The sequence below is a fragment of the Salvia hispanica genome, chromosome 2 (assembly GCF_029641045.1).
Source record: "Salvia hispanica isolate PSC_SH4W2 chromosome 2, Shi_PSC_v1, whole genome shotgun sequence".
Taxonomy (NCBI): Eukaryota; Viridiplantae; Streptophyta; class Magnoliopsida; order Lamiales; family Lamiaceae; genus Salvia; species Salvia hispanica.
This window is the reverse complement of record NC_142693.1, coordinates 24,098,563-24,119,877: the sequence shown is the minus strand read 5'-3', so window position 1 is coordinate 24,119,877 and position 21,315 is coordinate 24,098,563. Positions and strand designations below refer to the sequence as shown.

Genomic DNA, 21,315 nt, shown 5'->3' with positions numbered 1-21,315 from the left:
CCTATTGACCTTTCCCACCCATTTCTATTTGCATATAGTTCACCTAAGCATATTTCAATACTACTACCATTTTACATGGTTCAATTTAGTTTTGTTTTGTTTTTATTATTGTCAGATCACACTGTCAGAGGTTGCATCGTTTTACATCTCGTCATTTTAAAATTGTTTGAAGATGAGAGGTCTCCCACAGGCATTTGATTGAACAACCGGTGCCCGAACCCACATACATATCGATCATAAAAAATCCTACCCGCAAGATTTAGTTATTTTGTTGCCCTAAAAGTAATTCTAATCAAATTTACTCCTTTAATGTTGTTGCATTTTGTCATGATTGAAAAAAAATAAGTTTTTGTGTTGATTGACTTAGAATAAATGAAAGGCCTACTTTCATTTGGACAAGTTGTTATATGGACCGATTTGAGCCCACTGGGTCATATGATAAAATTGAGTCATTCCTCTCTAACTCAAACCAAAAAAAAAGCTGACACTTAAGCTCATATTGGTTTTAACTTTTAAGAATATTACTCCCCCCGTCCTGCTTTAGCAGTCCCATTGACTTTTCTGTCATCTTTTTGTAAAAATGATAAAAAATAATTAAAGTCGAGAAATGGTAAAGTAAAAGAGACAATAATGTAGATAAGAGTCTTCACTATATATTATTGTCCCTCTTACTTTACAATTTCTCGACTTTAATTATTTTTTATCTACAAAAAGAGGGCAGAAAAGTCAATAGGACTGCTAAAGCGGGACGGAGGGAGTAATAAATACTACAAATGTAAAAGGTTAATGGTGATGAGTCGCACTTACATATTAATATTATAATTAAATATGAAATGAATGAGTTAATAAATATTAATTGGATAATATTATAATTAAATATTAACTGAATGAAATAATGGAATATTGATTGGATTGGATGGTATTGCTTGTGTGTGTATATTGTTGCAATTCTACATATAGGAAAATATCTTTTATTATTATTATTATTATTATTATTATTATTTTATTTTATTTTATTTTAATTCCTTTACTGATTTGTAAATATCTCAAAAGATGAGAAAACTGATCATTAATAATTTAAAGTAATTTCATACCCAAAGTCAATGGTCGAATCTATTGACTTTTGGTTAAGGATAAATAAGCCTCTTTGACTCAACCATATCCTTGGATTTTCATTATTAAATATTCTTTTTTACTTATAAATACATTAATGTATTACTGTGGTGGTATTAATTGTATTAAAGTGCATCTAAACAGTACTTTCTTTATTCGTGAATAAAAGACACATTTTGTCATTTTGGGATGTCCACAAATAAAAGAAACATTTACTTTAATTTTTCATTTTTTGTAAAAGTTGATACCACCTTCCATTAAATATTATACTCATATTCTACTACAATATTAATATATAAAATAAAACTTATATATCACTAACTTTTTCAACCCGTTTCCTTTTTAAGGTAAAATAATTTCTTAAAACTCATGTCGAGTCAAAACATATCTCTTATTCCTGCACGGGGGAGTATACTCCTATGAAATTTTGATTTCCTAACGCTATCAATTTATCTTAGTTAAAATAGATTAATAACTAATTATAATCACAGCCAACATTGTTCTTGCACTAAAAATCTTGTTTATAGTTTTAGCACATTAAACCAAAAAAATTACTCCAACATAATCATGTTCACAACGCAATTCACAGTGACCTTAAACCCAATCAGAAACTTGCTATATGAAATGGCAACATCCAATTGGCTAACTTAATTAATCATGTTGTTTTAATTAAGACAAAAATCAATAATTTAGTGGCTGCTACCTGAAATAGTAGCACTAATTTGATTTGTTTCCTCCCAACTTAAAGATAATCAACTGCCGGTTGCTTTTGTCTTATCTTGTACTCTATGCTAATGGCCTTTATAATAAGACAAAATAAATGTGTTGATGGAAAAAGGTGATAATCTTGATACTATTCATTTACTCTCCAATGGGGTAAAATGAAGTGACATTAATCGAGTTGTTAATAACCATATTGCTGGTTTTTATTGCTATGCCATCACTTTGAGTAGATCTCAAAAATCTTTGTTAGCCATAGTTATATTGGTCATAATTGTATTATGCAAATTATTACTCTGAATCGGCTTTCAAACATCCTCATTGGTCACATTTGCATTTTGTAGGCATTACTCCAAATAATTTCGATGGTCGTGAAAGCACTAATGTTACAGATCATATTATACATAAACTTATCCTAAAAGATTTGTAAAAATATATGTATGGTAAATATGTTAGCACAATACTATTACATGTGACAAGCTCAAGTGTATATAGCAGAAGCCATAATTTATATAATTAAAATTAGAATCAACTATCATCATAATATGGACGATATTATCCCTCCAAACATATATAGAGATCTAAGTAATTAACATGTTGCAAGGAACTATAGAGTAATTAGATTTATTTATAAGCCATGTTTGTAAATATTTTACTAATTTCCTATCCAATATCTCACTTAGCAGGGATGTCAATCGGGCTAACCCGTTTGGGTTCGGCCAATCCACTCGGGTTGTCGGGCTATTTGGGTCCGGGCTATTCGGGTTATGAAATTTTCGGGTCATTAATTTTCAACCCTAACCCTAACCCGGCGGGTTTCGGGCTAACCCATCGGACTATTCGGGCCTAAGAACTTTCAAAAATAATCTCTTATAATCAAATTTTCCTCAATAAAATAGTTTTAAATTTTAATTATTTTTTCTTCTTAGTGATAGAATCATATAAAAGCTTCAAAATTTTCATAGTTTTCCTCAATAGTTGGGAGACAAGTCTTTCATCTCAATCAACTATAATCTAAACAAAGATAAATTAATGTTAAATCGATTAATTTCAATTAAAGCTTGTGTTCGTGTCATTATTTTGACATTGGTCATAATTAATTTTATTTTAAAATTAAAAAACATATCTTACTTAAATAATTATTAAAATGATAAATATAATGAGATTTTGATGGGTTAATTCTTAATTTTGGCGTTGGTGGTAGTACAACAATAATGGCAGGTGATGGGATGATGTAATAAAGAGTTGAGGTTGAACTAGAAAGTTGATAGTGTGGGATTGAGTAGAAACGTGTAGAATGCAGATTGAAAAAGACTAATGATTGTATCACATGAAATTTAAAAATACAAAAAATCCCTAAAACTTAATATTTTTTAATTAAAAGTTGCAATCCGTCGGGCCAACCCGTTTAACCCGTCAACCCATTCGGGCCAACCCGTTTAGCCCGTTTTGTATTCGGGTTATAAAATTATAGCCCTAACCCACTCATTTTACCGGACTATTCGAGCCGACCCACGGGTTTCGGGTTGAATTGACATCTCTATCTCACTTTGAGATATAATATCAAATTATCACGGTAATTAAATTAGTTTAATCTCCCACATAATCACATCCATCATTGGTTTTAACACTACAAATCTTGTCAATGGGCTTAATTAATTAAGTAAAACAACAACAAGAAACAAACTAATTAACCATGTACAACGTAATTAACAACGAATTATAACTTATTCTCAATCCAAAAGCAAAAAATTATATGGAACCCTAACCTCCGACCGGCTAACCGCTTATTTAAATGGTTTAGGGAAATTGTTTAATTATTGATATATTAATTTACTTTAGGGTTATTGAAATTGTATTTTAGTTTTTTTTTAAGGAAATTATGGCCAATATTTGGGTATTTTCGATAGATAAATCGACCTAGTAGATAGTGGTTGATTTTTAAATTAATTAATTACAAGGTCACTTGCTATACCAAGTACCAACTATATAATTTCCTTTATGTTACTCGAATACCATACCAATTATATAATTTCTTGTATGTTCTCGAATATTAAACCAATTTAACCACTTAATGAAAATAAAAAGTTAAAATGAAAAGGAGAAAAAAACTAAATATTCTAAAATGATGGTTCTTTTGGCTTATCTTGTACCCCTATGCTAATGGCCCATTAACTTGTTCTTTATGAGTTGTTTGTTACTTACATATTCCAAAAAAAGTTATGTAATTTGGTAAAATTAAAATATAATATCTCTAACTTGTGGATGGTTTTAGAGATATGCAACTTGATTCAGATTGATTATCAGAGAGCATTATCTAGGAGCTAGATCATTTATTTTATTTATTCAATAATTGATTCTTATAATGATTACCTAAAAATAAAATTAATACTCCCTTCGTTCCAACTAAGTTGAGTCACTTCTTTTTTTACACTCATTTTGAAAAAGTCGTACTAATAAATAGTTAAACTGGATATATAGTGAAGAAAAGTGAAAATAATGTAGTTAACACTCTTATCTACATTATTTCTACTTTTACTTTACTATATATTTAGTTTAACTATTTATTAAGATTTTTTTCAAAATAAGTGAAGGAAAAAAGTGACTAAACTTAATTGGAACATAGGGAGGGCTGTATATTTTTATAGACCACTCATTGAATTTTCAAATAAAATTGGATCCGTGCACAATTTTTTTTTCATCCTACATACCCATTGTACTATTTAAATTAAGATAGGTGATTTGAATTTTTGACCTATAAATTGATAATGATTGAATCCGAAATATCTCTTTTTACATATAATTTTTTTATTACTTTGATGTCTACGAACCATTAGAATGACGTTTAAAAGTTAATTGGATCATTTTCAGGATTGAATGGAAAAATAAATTGATTTAACATAGGTGTATTGACTAATTACTTACAACAATTAGGTCAATCGTTCTAATAAATAATTGGTTATTCCATTAATTGCTATTAACTGTACAAATTTAATGATACAAACACGTGTCAATCATTGATTCACACATCAATGCTTAGAGACAACCATCGAAGTTGTTATTATTGTTATTTGAACTTTCGTAGTCATTAATTAATTTCACAGAAAAAAGTTCTTATTGAGATTAAAACATTATTGTACTAGAAGCCTAAGTTATTGAATTTTTCATTGAGTTGTCTTATCATCATGTTTAAAAGGCAGCAATATTTAATAAATTGTTATTACTTTTTTTTTGGAAATTAGGAAATATGCTTCACACATAATATATTAAAATATAGGCTAAAGTAAATTACTAATAAAAAGGGATATAACATTTAATTCGATTTGGTGTTTTAAATATAAATTCTATATGCACATCTCTCAAAATTGAGTTTTGTTTCGAGACCAATAATTATTTGTAATTGATAATCTAGTGGTGTTTCTCACCCATTTAAGTAATTGATAAGAAAATATTCGAAATACCTTCATTTTCCTTAAAAAAAAAAAAACTATAGTGGGGGTTCTATTAGCTATATTAATAAAGCAATACATTAAACATAGAAATATTATACACATGAAACATACGGGGAGTGATCAATTGCTAACTCATCATTTAATTGCTAACTACAACTAATATAAGGCCACGTGATTTTAAAAGACGTGTGGTTTACAATTTGCCACGTGTAATTTTCGTTTTTATTAATTAAATCGAAAAAGAATTAAAAAAACGCCAAATTAGGGTTTTGGATGAAAATGTCAATATAGTGTTTCAAAAATATCAACACAATGCTTTGAGAATGTCAACATAAATTTAGGATTGACATTGTATATGCTTTATATTGACATATTATCTTAGCTGTATTGACATTAGCCTGTGTACGAAAAATAAGAAAATTCTAGATTTTTTTTTTCAAATTTTGACGTCGGAACATATGCATGTAGTATATCGTTGGAATCCTTATAAAATTATCTTTAATTTGATATATGTTATATGAATTTAAAGTTTTGGGATTTCTTTTAAAAGTTAGTTATAACTAACTTGACATTAATACCCCTATTGATTTTTATTGGAATTAATCATATAGCCTTATTGACGTTTTTTGTTGATCGTATTGACATTTTGTGGTTAATGATCTAGGCCTTTAATTTAAATATCTAATGGCTATTATTGAGTTGTAGTTAGCAATTAAGCATTGAGTTAGCAATATAACACTCCCCTGAAACATACACCGTAAATTCAGTAATAAATTTACATTTCATTAAATAACACGCAAATAAAAATAATTGTACCTCGCTAACATAAAGAGCTATAAATACAGTACATATCCCGAATTCACAATATATAATTAACTTCTAAAATATTTATTTAAATACCTCTTACTAAAACTTTCACAAAAATCCTCACATTAGTTTGTAATTAACAAATTAATGACAATATTTTCAACAAAACATATCAAATCATTTGGAATGCGAGGGGAGCATTAGGATTTCAGAGCAAAATTTGCCAATTTTAACCTAATTAGAAATCTAAATTCAGATATTACAAATTCGACCTCACCTTGAAATAGTTACCGAAAACTAGAAGTTTGAAATTCCAAATGTTTTATAACTAAATGTGAGGAGAACCAAAATATAAAAAAATCGAAAAATATCAGAAAATTCTTTTAAATATATTAGAAATATTTTAAAATATTATTTGATTAAAATCTAATTTTAAAAAAATAATTTGTGTATATATAATAAAAAATATAGTACTTCCTTCGTCACAAGTTAATTGAGTTGTCTTTGATTTGAGCGGTCTTAAGTTAGTAAAGTCATTTATTTGAACACTAAAGAATGACACTTTTTTTTCTCTAATACTTATTCTTCGTGTTGAAAATACGCCCAAACTAAGATGTGACGGATGAAAATAATTTCTTTAATACTCTATTTTTTGCGTTGAAATTACGCCCCAAGTAAGATGCGATGGATGGAAATAATATCTCTAATACTTTATTCTACACGTCGAAAATACACCCAATCAAGATGCTGACGGATGGAAATGATTTCTCCAATACTTTATTCTTCGCATCGAAAATACGCCCCAATTAAGATGCTGACGGATGGTAATAATTTCTCGTAGTACTTTATTCTTTGCGTCGAAAATACGCCCCAATTAAGGTGCGACAAATGGAAATAATTTCTCAAATACTTTATTCTTCGCGTCGAAAATACGCCCCAATTAAGATGCCGACGGATGGAAATAATTTCTCATACTTTATTCTACGCGTAGAAAATACGCCCCAATTAAAATGCGACGAATGAAAATAAATTTCTCCAATACTTTATTCCCCGCGTCTAAAATACCCCCAACTAAGATGCGACATATAGAAATAATTTCTCCAATACTTTATTCCTTGCATCGAAAATATGTCCCAACTAAGATGCGACAGACATAAATAATTTCTCTAATACTTTATTCTTCGCGTCGAAATTACGCCCAATTAAGATGGTGATGAATGGAAATAATTTCTCGCAGTACTTTATTCTTCGCATCGAAAATACGCCCCAATTAAGATGCTGACGATGGAAATCATATCTCTAATAAATACGGAGTATGCTTGAATTAAGATGCGACGAGTTAAAACAATATCTCCAATACTTTATCTTTGCGAATATAAGCCCCAATTAAGATGCTGACGGATGAAAATCATATCTCTAATAAATACGGAGTACGCTCTAATTAAGATGCAACGAGTGAAGATAATATCTCTAATATTTTATCTTCGCATCGAAAATACGCCTCAATTAAGTCGGGATAAAATGAGTACATTATAAATAGGCTCTAATTCTTACCTCAATTTGTGAAAATCAATTCCCTCTGCCACCTCTGGTCGGCAAACGAAGCTTCAATCTCAGGTGTCTCTCTCTCCTCCACTCTGTACTCACTGTGTGTTGTGTGTGTCTTTGTCTCTTGTCTGTGTCTGTCCCCATCTCTCTTAAATCTTCTCCTCTCTCTCACTCAACACAAATTCAGTTTACAGTTTTATGCTGTGTAAAAGCGCTACACACCCAACCACCACTCATTCTTCACCTTTTGCTTTTCCTTCAAGTTTTAACTCCTCAATTCAATTCAATTCCCCCTTGATTTGACCTCCTTTTGCTTTTCCCCCAGACTAGATAAGGTGAAAGCAGAAAACACACTCACACACAAGTCAAGTTTCTCTCCAATTTCATTCAACAACACAAATCTTAAATCTTTGTGGGTAAGTTCACTTTCATTTTACTTTTTTTTTTCAATTTCAATTTCCTCTGTTTCTGTGATTGATTTTTGATCTGGGGTTTGATCCAATTGAAAAAAATGATTTCTTTTTTGAAATTTTGGCTAATTGTGCATTAATCTTTGCTGTATTATTGTTTATGAATTGATTGTGTTAGTGCCATTTCTTGGGTATCTGGATTAATTTTGCCTTTAATCTTTGCTTTATTATTGTTTATGCAAAAAAATTATGGAGGGTTTCTATTGATTGTGTTTGTATTGTCATTTTTTGGATTTTTTATTTTCCAGAAATAGGATTTTTGTTTGAATTATTGGCTGCTTATGTCTTTAATCTTTGCTGTATTATTGTTTATGCAGATATTTATGGAGGTTTTCTATTGATTGTGTTGAGTTTTATGTGTGGGATGTCATTTTTTGGGATTTTTTTTGCAGAAATAGTGTGTTTATTTGAAAATTATTGGCTAATCATGTCTTTAATCTTTGCTATATTATTGTTTGTGCAGAGATTTTGCTAGAATTTTTATGATTTTAGCTGAGAATTATGATTGATATTATGCATTCATTGGAGAAGCCCATGAATCAGTTGGAAAACAATTTGGATCCTCAATTATGGCATGCTTGTGCTGGTGGAATGGCTCAAATTCCACCATTGAATTCCAATGTGTATTACTTCCCTCAGGGCCATGTTGAGCATGCTGCTAAGAATGTCGATTTTCGTAGTTTTCCCCGGATTTCGTCCCTTGTGCCGTGTAGGGTAGCGTCGATTAGGTATCTGGCCGATGCGGGGACGGATGAGGTTTATGCGAAAATGGGGCTGGTCCCTTTGAGAGGAGGGGAATGTGAGGTTGATGACGGGGTCGGATTGCTGGGGTTTGATAGGAACGGGGAGGATAAGGAGAAGCCAAATTCGTTTGCTAAGACGTTGACGCAGTCAGATGCGAACAACGGTGGGGGGTTCTCTGTTCCGAGGTACTGCGCGGAGACTATATTTCCGAGGCTGGACTACACGGCTGAGCCGCCGGTGCAGACGATCTTGGCGAAGGATGTGCACGGTGCGGTGTGGAAGTTTAGGCATATCTATCGGGGGACGCCTAGGAGGCATTTGTTGACCACTGGTTGGAGTAATTTCGTGAACCAGAAGAAGCTTTTGGCGGGGGATTCGATTGTGTTTTTGAGGTCGGAGAATGGGGAGCTTTGTGTGGGTATACGTAGGGCCAAGGTGGGGATCGGGGGCGGGCCCGAGGTCTCATCTGGGTGGAACGTGGGGGCTGCCAGCGGCGGCAGGTCGGGTTTGTATGGTTTTTCGAGTGAGGCGAAGGAGAAATGTAACGTAAAGGCCGAATCTGTGATTGAAGCTGTGAGTCTCGCTGCCAGTGCCCGGCCATTCGAGGTCGCCTACTATCCGCGTGCAAGCACGCCGGAGTTTGTGGTCAAGGCGTCGGCAGTGAGGGCTGCGATGAGGGTGCAGTGGTGTCCCGGTATCAGATTCAAGATGGCGTTCGAAACGGAAGATTCATCTCGGATAAGCTGGTTCATGGGAACTATTTCGTCTGTGCAACTCGATGATCCGATCCACTGGCCTAATTCTCCTTGGCGAATCCTTCAGGTAGCTAATCTGCTCCGCCCTTTGTCACTTCGATTCGTATAAACTTTGAGTTGATTTTGATTTTGACTTTTTCTACTTAGGTGGCATGGGACGAGCCCGACTTGCTACAGAATGTTAAGCGCGTTAACCCTTGGTTGGTTGAGTTGGTATCGAGTATTCCGTCAATCCATCTCTCCCCGTTCTCGTTCTCGCCAACGAACAAGAGGCCTCGACAACATTCGGAATATCTATCGATGCTGCTCAACAATCCACTCAGTCCAAGCAGTCCCTTGTGTTGTTTACCCGACAACATCTCTACCGGCATACAGGGAGCCAGGCATGCTCAATTCGTGTTATCTTCGTCGGATCTCCACCTCAATAAGCTGCAATTGGGACTTCGTCCGTTCGACTTCAAGCCGCTCGATTATGGCAGCGAGCTTCCTAAGTTTGTCCCCTCCAACGCCTCGCCTCATCATCCAGAAACAGAGAGCTCTGTCCAACATCTAAAGAAACCTAACGAAGGAAAAAACGTGGCTAATACACCTACTTTCGTTCTATTCGGTCAGCCAATTTTGACGGAGCAACAAATCTCTCAGAGTTGCTCCGTGAATGCGATGCCTGAGGGAACCGCTTCTCCGGTGGAAAGGCAAGAACACGACACCTATTTTTCGTGCTTGCACGATTTATCATATTAATAACTCACCATTGCTCTCATTACTAACTTCTTTCAACTTCTTGCAGCGATTGCGCGACGAAAGCAAGGAGGCTTACGATTCTAACGGATGCGAGCAACGACAATGACGGTAACGAGTGAAGATATCGATCCGTTTTTAACGTTAGATCATAAAATTTGGTTAACTACAGTTGTAGCTTTACTTTCTATATGAACTATGAAAGCTTTGAAAATTTAGCATTTTTGGGAAGGGTTTATGTTATTTTTTCTATCTCGAACCCCTGAATTATTGATTGTAGAAGAAATGTCTTACTAATTCAGTTGTGTTTTATGGTGTTGTGAAGTGTTTATGATGCCATGATTTATGCAAGAATTATTTTTAGATGTTTGATGAATTTCAGAGAATTTGTGTGAAATGAGGGATTTATTTTGATGTCAATAATTAATTATGCTACCATAGTTCACCATTTTCGGTTAAATCTACCATCAAATAACTCTTGAAATGTTACCAATTTTTTTTATGAACATTTTTGCAATCTACCATTCTTTATAAACACTCTTGATTAGTTTAATGTTCTCCAATCCTACGTTACTTGAGTCGTATCAGAATGACCCACATAATTTGAGTCTTTATTATGACAAAAAATAAAATATTTTTTTATCCTTTTATTTTATTTTATTTTCTCTTCCACTTAGATTTCGTTTTCTCTTTTATATTTTATTTTTTAATTCTATTTTATAATAATTTAATCTATTACAACTTTTTAAAATCATATGTCTAAAAATAATTACTCAAGACAAATGAAGTATTTTTTAGTGAATATTCTTATTAATATACTATATGGGAAACATGATAATGAATATACTCATCAGAGTGTCAGATTGGTTTTAATCATAGCATTAACAGCTGTTTGTGCAATCAATGATTTGTTGGTACAACATAATAAGATATACTATAAAAAATTTACTTATACCATTTATAAATTGGTCCAGCCAAATAGGAACATGTGAATAATGAACAACGGTGCAAACTACTTAGAAAATTTCAACTAGTTGGTGCATGTGACTGTTGAAATTAAAAGGAAAAAATAAATAAGAATATATAGTGGTTGGGATTTGTTATGTTTTCTTCTAGCAACTCAGCTTGAATTTTTCCCAAGTTGACATACTAGAATTGGCCTATACATTCTTCAATTTCCACAAAATCATTTTTGGATTTGTTTTTTTTTTCTCTGCTAACTCAGCTCCTATTTTCCCCAAAGACTTGACCTATATGTTGTTCAATTTCCACCATCCAATCATTAATACATTTGTTTGATAGAATATTTTCGACGTAGAAAGTCTCCTCAAGTTGACATACTAGAATTGAAATATACTGTATATTCTTCAATTTCTACTATCCAAGCATGAATACATTCATTTAAGAGAATATTTTTTGTGAAGAAAGTCTCAAATCCCAATTTTCTGCATTAAAACTTTTGTTGCCGTTCTTAAATTTATAGGGAAATACAAAATTAGGGCCTAATTTGGTAGTAACATTTTTTTCCAAAAAATTGGTGGATTTTTTTTTTTTTTTTTTTTTTTAACAAAAAATTGGTATGTAGCTCAAAACCAAAAGGGCCCATCCCAACTATTTTAATAAAAAGTCCCAATAAATGAATTTTAATTTAATTGAAACTACTTTTAAAAAATTTAAAATATTTCTGTAAGGCCCAAGAGTTCGATTAAATCAAATTTTTTGATATTGGACTATGTTTGATTTAGTCGAATTTATATTTTAATCACTACATTCCACCACCAAAATTGTATACAATATATACATCTTATCCCCAGTCCATGTAATTCATTTTTTGGCAATTTTTTAACAATAAAAATCAAGTATATTTAAAAAAAAACCTTCTTACCTAAATATTACTCAGGAGAGTTTAGTTTGGAGTTAGAGGAGCTTCATCATGAAGTTGAACTTCACGTCGCCCGAAAGCCTCGGGTGGGGCCAGTTGGCCCCGTCCGGGATCTTTATGATCTTGAAGCCCTGGCTAGTGTAGAGCCTCGTGGCCTCCGGGTTGCTGAGATCACAATGCAAAGCAATGGCACGACATCCCCACGTCTTGGCCTTTGCCTCAGCTTTGGCTATTAGCCGCTTTGCAATCCCCTTTCTGCGAAACTTCTCCCTCACAGCAACGTTCGATATGTATGCAACTCCTCTCCTGTCCACAATAAGTTTTCTATCAATTTTCCACATTTTTTGGAGAAGAATTGCGAAAATTCATGAGATCGCTACAATGGAAAGTTGCGAGGATCGGACATATGGATAGTGTCGTGCAAAGGAATGTGTTGGGGCGACTTAAATGTTATTACACGAGGCGTGTAGATCAGTTTGAATGTAAGAGGAATACGAAATTAGGATCAACAAAAGTCACGAGATGGCCTATTCATACCCGTACAATGTACGCGTACTTAAAGATTTACGTCTCTAGTTTCTCAACGAAGTAGTTGACACTAATCGAGAACCACAATTCTTCGTGATATAGCAACATTTGTAACTTCTAATAGTGAATTCTTGCTTGTTCCGGTTTGTCTTCCTAGTTAAGTGAGTATCTTCTCGACAACGAGAACCATGAGCTAAACTGTTTCCAATAGTAAATTATGAATAGTTCAATGATCTCCAAACTTCTATAGACCCGAGCAGATAACCACTCAGTCGTAAGGCAAGAGAAATAAACCGAGCTATATGTTCAACGAAGATAGACAAGTATTGAAAACACTTACCTCCTCAGTCGAAGAGGTCCCTTTCTTGGTAAAAAATCGGCTACAGTATCTACAGTAAGTATACCAGCAACGTACCCTTTGTTCAGACTAATCTTCCCCTCAAGACCTCCGATTTTGAAATCATCGCTCCCTATATAGAACTCGTCCTCACCAGAACCAATCACGGCCACCAGGCAGGTTCTCTCGCAGCCCTTAGGCACCGAGAACCCAAACAGCATGCCAACGAGCCTGTCGAATCGCAGCACAAAGTCCAGAGGGAACGAGTACTCGGGAAAGAAGCAACTGCAGTGCGTCTCCGCCACTTCCCAACAGTCCTCTATCCTGGCCTCCCGGACAACAATCTCAGGAGACATTGTCGGGAACAACTCAGCCACTTGACTTGCCCTGCAAAGCCCTGCAAAGTGAATCTCCCCATAAACGAGCTTAGAGAGACGAGCATTTGAAATGGAGCAACGTTACATCTTAAAACGAACTCCTCAACCACACATCTCTTCTCTTGATTCTCTCCAATCATAGAATCTCCAAAACCACACATCACAAAGCATGTTTTGCTATGAAACTAATTCCGATACGTGAGGGCATAAACGAGCTCGTCTCCTCTATACAACGAACGGACATTTCCACCTTGTTTCCTAACAAACTCGATAAGCAGTACTATCAAAGAAACTCACTACTCTGTCTACTTTCAAGAGTTCTAAACCTTAGAAAAGCACGAAAATCGAATAAAGCCTTGAAATTATGCTGATTTTCGACATATTCACGATCTCTAACCAATGTGTAACAACCTTTTTTTTTTGCATTTCTAAGCTTTCTAAATTGAATTCAGTGGTAGTATAATTTTGCTCATATAGTCAGACAATATCAATCCACTAAATTAATAATCAAAACACTAAAAATCCCAAAATCTGTAACACAATATCAGCCAGGCATCAAATAGCCACACAATAAATGACAACATGCAATTTCATCATATGCAATCAAGAAAATATCAGTCAAAAACAACAAAACAGAAGGAATTTAATCAAAATTTTGTTGATAGATTTCTCCACTAAGAAGAGGGAGATAAAAAGATTGGATTTTGATCATACCCAACAAGTGTGGAGGTGAAGGAGAGTGGGGAATTTCACAATTCAAAATCTTGGAAGAAGTGGAAAAAGACTGAGGCTTGAAATTCTTGATTTTGAGACAGAGATTGGGACTGAAGCTGCTGCAATTCACCACTGTTGTTACTGTCTGCATTTCTCACCAATTCTTGCAATCTCTCTCTCTCTCTCTCTCAGGGAAACCCCACAACAAAAGCAATCTCTCCTAAATTATCTAAAAATCCCAGATTTTGGGATTCTTCTTCCTCTTCACTGCTTTTCTGAAATGGCTTCTTGATAAAGAATTCAAGAGATAGAGAGAGAGAGGGCTTAGCTGAAGCGGTTGGTTTTGGTAGATAACTGACAATTGTAAATTTGTAAATCTTACTGATATGTATTTTCTGTGCCTGTCCAATTTTACTGCTCTTTTAAAAATATCTGAACAGAGTACTACTATTCATAGATTTAAGAAGGATATCTTTTTGATTGAGAAAAAGACATTTCTTGATTAATCTAATATTGCTGTTTTGGCTCTACTCTGTGTTGATTGAAAATTTGGCTTGATATTTGATGTCTATTTAGATTTCTAATCATCACTAATTGATTCAAAATCTTGGTCCAACTTGAAGTTCTATTGCTCAAGAAATACTCCCTCCGTCCCCAAATAATATACACTTTACGGAATTGGTAAAGTAAAAGAGATGTAAAGATAAAAAGTAATTAAAGTATTATTAGTGGGGAATAAGTCCCCCTCCATTAGAAAGAAAAGTATTTTCAAAATTGGAATGTGCATATTCTTGTAAAACAGACTAAAAATGAAATAGTACATATTCTTGTGGGATGGAAGGAATATGTGAAATCCAAGAGTCCTATAGAAATCAGAGCAGGAGCGGTGGCAAGGACAAGGTTTGGAGATATAGAATTTATCGAAACAAGCTTTGAAATGTACCTACTCGTAATGTGTCGGAAATATAATAGACGATCACGACTTAATTGGTAAGAGACTTTCATTTCATCCAATAGATAGGTTAGGATTTTTGTTATCACAGCTTTGGAGTAAATAGAAATATATGAAAAACTATTATTGATCATTTGAAAAAATTATAAAAAACACACTTAAAAAACTAAAACTCATCTAAATAGTTTATTTTTCTTCTTTTTTTTCCCTTCACTATCTAATGTAAAAAACAAGTAAGAATCATCATTCCCAACCATTAGTGTCGACTCGATAACAATCTATCTGTGATTCACGCAGCATGACCATTCGTGTCGGCACAATAACGATCACGATCGATTCAAACGAGGTGCGTGTGAGGATTATAGCGGCTGCTGATTTCTCTCCGTTGCCTAAAACGACACCGGTAGACTGCTCAGGAACGCCAACGTGTGGGGAGACGTCGACTTCCCAAAGAGGGAGCACCACCGTGGGAGCTTCCGGAGAATGGTCTCCATTGGCGGTGTCAATCTGTCCACGTCCGTTCTGAGCCTCAGGAGCTGCTCGTCTCCGGCACTGGTCGTCCATGTGCTGTTCCCCGACCAGAACAACAAGAGGTGAAACTTGGTCGGCGCCTTCCTCCCGCCCGAGAACTGTATGGTGTGCCATCCATCCACACTGCTCTTCTCACCAAGCGGAATCAGCTCATCGGAGTCCGCATCTGTATACGAGACGAGACAATGTGTTAAAAACGGAATGAGTGGCGCGATGTGTCTGTTGAGTTGCAGATGAGAGAGCATATACCTTTCAGCTGGAAGTCCTCGATTTCTCCGGTGTTGATCGCCAGAGACCAGCGAGTAGAAATTGTGGTATCGATGACAACTTGAGTCTCTCGGTTCTCTCCTCTCGTATCCTTTGCAACATGAATCGACGGAATGTCGGATTTCAGCCAGCCGGTTCGGGCGCCTTTGTCCATCCAGCAACTGTAGTTGACGGAAAATGTAACGAAATCTGAATATCTATCCCTTCCACAAGCAAATCCTTCTCCGATATGATCGGCCTCCTTGATCAAATTTCCGGGAGTCGTCGAGAACATTGAAATGTACGAGACCGGTTCGAGATCTCCACCTTTTACTCGTGTTGCATCCACGACATGTACGACCTGGACACCATGAAAACGTTAGGATATTACGGTTACTTCTTTTTTTTGTCACTTTACCACGTGATCGGTCTGTCAAAACCCTGACCAAACAGATGGGTAGGATTTTTTGCAATTTCGACCGAATCTAAGGTTCGGTTTTGGGTCGATTCGGCCTAGGAATAACCAAATCTTTAAGTAGTCGCTTCAGTTTCGGCTGAATGGTTCAATCTTGGATCAATTCACCCGAAACCAAACTGACTACTTAAGATTCGGTTTTTCCAGTGTCGTCTCGGTTTTACTCTAGATGGACTCGTTATCAAAATAAATTAACATTCTTTGATGGTTACATAAACACTTACGTTGACACCTCTAGCTATATTATCCGTAAAAGGTGGGACGACGCCTCCCCACACGGCAACTAGAGATAGCACGAGCAGACTACTCGTAGCAACGACAAGCGGTACTTTTGCACCTAGAGAAGAAGCGCATAGGATCTTTAGTATAAACCTTTCAGAATTTCACCATCCTTGTTGTGATAGAAATATATATTTTTCGGATGGAAAACCGTTCACAAAAGTTGAGACGAGCGAAATAGCAGTGCATCGGGTACCTGATATGTGAATATACGACAGTAGATACACCAACGCCAAACACACTACTGCAGAAATGAATACAGCAAGAATGACATTTCCCAGCCAGTCGGGGCTAGCACCGGGATTCCTGCAACGATAAGGGTACGAATGGTCATTTTATCTTTTAACACTTGCAGGAACTCATTAATACGTGTCTCAATACATCTATACGATGAAGGAAACGAGACACAAGAAGAGAATAAAAAGAATGATAACGAGAGAGATCCCGGAGCTATTACCTTACAAAACGAATGGAGGTTCCCATTATAGTAGCTGACAACCTAATAACCATGCCGGAAGACAGTAGAAGGGGCACGGACAATCCGATTAAAATTGTCGCGGTTTTGAGCGGCTTTGGCAGCCTCGTTGGAGACAATGTTGCTTCGAGAAAACCATCTAGACATACCAGAAGAAGAAGATTGATTAGGAACGGTATAATCACAATTAGGATATAATTATTGCCGGGATGTGCCTCGGCTGTCAAGGAAACTTACAAGCAAATGCAGGTGACGCTAGCCAAGCAAGAGCTAGATAAGAAGAACCGATCTTGTAGTAATTTCCGAGCATCAAGAGCACGAACCATTGCACCAAACCAGATTTATAGATCCATCTCTCTGCATCTAACTTCGCCAAAGTGGTCCGCAAATTAGCAGGTAAATTTCTCCTTCTTTCGGAGAAAGTACGTGCCAAATAAGATTCGAGGATAATATAACCGGCGTGTTGACCGGTGAATGCTCCGAGGAGAGCAGGCGCGCCGAAGAGACAAAGTGCCAGCCATGGGTAGGAGACATACGGCACGGGTGAGGATGATATGATGGTGAGAACGAAGGCAACGGCTACGGAAAAACTAATGGAAAATATCCACATTAGCACGAGACTCAAACACCCTAGGGCCAACGATATGATAGCAGAAGAACCACCCATCAACAACGACGTAGTCCATAACAAAAGGGACTGCATGATTATCGAATTGTAAAGCATGCTGGCAAAGCGCTGGCGAAACGTGACCATGTATGTTCCCTATTAGGAATCACGAGTCAGACAATAATTTAGATTGGCGTATATATAAAAGTGTTAGTGAAGAAATATGTGTAACAAGAGGTGATAAAGATACCAGAATGTCAAAATATATTGCTTTCTCCTCGTTGGATTCCATGGCCTTGTTTTCTGGAAGGCTAGGGGAGGCGGCTGCACGAAGCAAGAATGCGAGCATATTTTCTCCAAGATGTTGAAGAGAACCAGGTTGCAATAGTTCTAACTTGTCGTTCTGCATTAGAAAGTGGCGTTACTCAAGCTCGCATTGTAATAAATAGAGGGGAAATTGCAAAATAAATCATGAACTTTATCTCGAGTTTTGCAATTTTGCAATTTTGCAATTTATAATATATGCAATTGGGGCTTTCCCTAATTTTTCTGGCCACGGGAAAGATGAAGTGAACGTCTACATGGACCAAAAAGATGACGTGGGGCACCGATATTGACTAAAATCCCATAGAGAAAGATTAAACATCATTGTTTAGTGTGCAACTAAGAATTATTTTGATAAGATTCGATTAATGTACATTTCAATTTTGCTCTCAATTGCACACTAAACGACATCCTTTAGTAGGAAGCCTAATTTAGTTGTAGTTGCAGCATAGTTTTGCATATTACCTTGGTATGGTATACAGCGGTATAATCTACGTATGCAAAGTCAAGACCTGAAAGCCCCGCGACCTCTTTGTAGACTTGAAAATCAGTCGCTGATTTAATAGCCCCCGAAGAAAAAATATCCTGCAGCATTCAGATATATGGTAAGGAGGGAGCACTAATTTTGGTTATGCAGACGAGATAATTCCAAATTATTTCAGTTTTCCAACAAACCTGAGCAACGATTTGAGCTGACGGGTACTTTGCTACGGCAGCGAAGTTTTCGATTGCCCAAGGATTAGGACCAGCCTGTTAAAAAAACAACCAACACATCAAAAAGGAATATGATCCACTAAGGAGCGAGTTTATGAAAGCAATATAGCTTATTTTTATCGACTGAAATGAGCAATGTTATAATTTACATAGATTACGAGTGAGTCTATAGGAATGTGTCGATAGATATATAGTTACAACGAGCCATTGGAAGAACAAAGATAAGAATAAGTGTTTTTCTCGAGTATAGATTATACCTGGAAAATACTAGATTTGCCGCCTATGCCCATTGCTTCCAAATCGATAGCTACTCTTATTGTATCACTCCAAGGATGCTGCATAAAATATACGCTTCGTTGATATAACTATTGCTCCAGAGAATTGAAACTTCAGGTTCCACAAAAAAATTTATACTACACCTCATCTACTTTTTACATAAGAAACTCGGAATTTTCATAAATTCTCATATTCCTTTATATCATTAAATTTCTTTGGAAAAATTTTGGCAAATGAAATTGGACTACCTCTATTTATTAAGGTAGTGGGTGAATTATCAATAAATTGTATTAGCTGAATGCGAATAAAGCTTGGTTGCTAACGAACCTGAGTGACAAAGCTGTGAGCGCCATTCAAACCTTCCTCTTCTCCGGTATTAAATAAAAATATAACAGAATTCTTGAATCCATGAGCCCACTGAGAAACTCCTCGAGCAAGCTCGAGCATAACAGCCACGCATGAACTGCAATCGCCAGCCCCTTCCCTGAAAATCAAATGGCAAAACAAGAAGTGAATATTTGAAATTCTGCTGCTATCTTTCTGACTCCGTCGTTAAAAAAAACGAATAATAATACTACATATTTGAATCAAATTTCTAAAAGTCGCCATTTAATACTAAAATCGTTCATGAAAGGCAAACCCCCAATCAACATTTAATCATAATTAGGATTCAATTAGGATGGATCGATGGGTGCAACGTCTATCCAGATAATATATCACAAATTCCCTCGAGCTATTTCCCGTTTTGAATAGACTTTTAGTGAGTTTTAGAAGAAGAGATGTTTATTAGGAGTATAAAAGAAGATAACATATACGAGAAACACTAGAAAACCAGATCTCGGGAGAAACTACAAGACATGATATAGACTGAAAGCATATTGCAAATGTACCCTGCAAAAACAGTGTCGATGTGGGAGGACACCAGAATTGCTCTTTCTTCTGCTTCAGATACATATTTTGGTGTGATTCTCAATACAACGTGATCCAAATCTGAATAAACAAGGCTTTTCCCTTTAAAAAGTCCACCAACCATAATGTTAGCACCAGATTTTACATGGAATCGATCAACCTCCACATTAACCTCCCAATGAGCCGTTTTCTTTATAATTTCTGCTGCTTCTGTCACATACTGCAGCAGAAAACGAGAAATTGAAGCTGTGCATCAAAATCTCAAATACAAAACAGGTTGAAGCAAGTTTTCTTGTATACATCACTGTTACGAAATTAGCACAACACAATCACTAAAGCAATAAAAACACACGGAAATAAGTAGTCCAATTAGCACAGCATGACTACAAACAAGAAACATGTAAGATCTCAAATCAAGTTCTAAACAAGTTGGATGATCACTACATTCGGGCTCCATAACTCAACAAATACGGCATATGCAATAACAAAAGTTCGAAACAACAAAATCTTAAAGTTCAAGCAGAGGTACTCAACAGACATGAATGAGATGCCAAGAAACTACCTTCACAGCACTCTCAAGAGCATCAGAACCAACGGGGTGCGGGCCCAACTGAGCCAGAGCTTCGACATGTTTCATGGCTTCATGCTCCGAGAACCCCCTCTTCCCGACATGCTCGAGCGCCAGGGGCGCAGGAAGGCTCTCAAACTGGTAGTGATACACACCCCAAGACCCATACATAACCAACACAAACAATGTAAACACTACATAACTTGACCTCTTAGCAATCAGAGCCACATTCTTATCCCTTGACGAACTTTCCCCTTCTCCGCCACTATTGTCTTGATTTGCGGCAGAACTAATTGAATTAGGCTTCAAAGAAGCACCTTTACCCCTCTGTCTCATCCCCCTCAACTCAGTTCACAGTCAATTCAGTTGAGATAATCCTGAAATCACGAATTGTGAATAAAGATTGCAGCTTTATATCAAAATCATGGAAAGAAGTATTGAAAATAGAAAACCCAGAGCTGAATTCTTGTGTTAACAAAATCATGGCAACATTGGCAAGAATTTAGAATTTTGAAACATGGGATTGTGCTTTGTATCGATCATTCAAACATGAGAAAACAGTAATACCTGAATTGGGATTGTGACAGTGGATTTTTTTTTGGTCGAAATCAAGAGAGATGGCGAGAGAGATAGAGAGCTCCGGTTAGTAGAGCTCGTTGTTGGCTCGGAGTTGTGGAATATAAGTTGCGAAGTCAAAACTCTCACTACGACGTCGTATGCTCTTCGAGTTCATCGTATAGTTCATAGAACTAATTTTAATTTATTTTTATCTAC

The 21,315-nt window shown here is 35.7% G+C and overlaps 3 protein-coding genes across 5 annotated transcripts; 1 reads left to right on the top strand and 2 right to left on the bottom strand.

Moving 5' to 3' along the window:
* Positions 1 to 7,629: 7,629 nt before the first annotated feature.
* LOC125202680 (auxin response factor 18-like) lies at positions 7,630 to 10,723 on the top strand. 2 transcript variants are annotated; one of them, XM_048101130.2, is made up of 4 exons: positions 7,630 to 7,709; positions 8,574 to 9,676; positions 9,757 to 10,301; positions 10,397 to 10,723. In XM_048101130.2, the coding sequence occupies exons 2-4, from the start codon at positions 8,612 to 8,614 to the stop codon at positions 10,467 to 10,469; spliced, it is 1,683 nt and encodes a 560-aa protein (XP_047957087.1). In that variant the 5' UTR covers positions 7,630 to 7,709; positions 8,574 to 8,611; the 3' UTR covers positions 10,470 to 10,723. The 2 variants fall into 2 exon arrangements, with proteins under 2 accessions (XP_047957087.1, XP_047957086.1); XM_048101129.2 differs by lacking the exon at positions 7,630 to 7,709 and adding an exon at positions 7,716 to 8,056.
* Positions 10,724 to 12,082: 1,359 nt separating this feature from the next.
* LOC125202122 (GCN5-related N-acetyltransferase 4, chloroplastic-like) lies at positions 12,083 to 14,585 on the bottom strand. Of its 2 annotated transcripts, none has more exons than XM_048100464.2 (3): positions 14,186 to 14,585; positions 13,173 to 13,491; positions 12,083 to 12,535 (listed from the first exon to the last, which is right to left on the bottom strand). In XM_048100464.2, exons 1-3 carry the CDS (start codon positions 14,334 to 14,336, stop codon positions 12,265 to 12,267), a joined length of 741 nt encoding a protein of 246 aa, XP_047956421.1. In that variant the 5' UTR covers positions 14,337 to 14,585; the 3' UTR covers positions 12,083 to 12,264. The 2 variants fall into 2 exon arrangements, with proteins under 2 accessions (XP_047956421.1, XP_047956420.1); XM_048100463.2 differs by having other exon boundaries at positions 13,098 to 13,491; positions 14,186 to 14,578.
* Positions 14,586 to 15,236: 651 nt separating this feature from the next.
* Positions 15,237 to 21,232, bottom strand: LOC125201657 (Zn-dependent exopeptidases superfamily protein). The gene is made up of 14 exons (XM_048099862.2): positions 21,109 to 21,232; positions 20,536 to 20,918; positions 19,955 to 20,193; positions 19,392 to 19,548; positions 19,046 to 19,123; positions 18,750 to 18,824; positions 18,540 to 18,659; positions 18,001 to 18,153; positions 17,381 to 17,906; positions 17,126 to 17,282; positions 16,865 to 16,974; positions 16,614 to 16,726; positions 15,918 to 16,275; positions 15,237 to 15,834 (listed from the first exon to the last, which is right to left on the bottom strand). The coding sequence occupies exons 2-14, from the start codon at positions 20,875 to 20,877 to the stop codon at positions 15,527 to 15,529; spliced, it is 2,736 nt and encodes a 911-aa protein (XP_047955819.1). The 5' UTR covers positions 20,878 to 20,918; positions 21,109 to 21,232; the 3' UTR covers positions 15,237 to 15,526.
* Between the last annotated feature and the right edge of the window lie 83 nt (positions 21,233 to 21,315).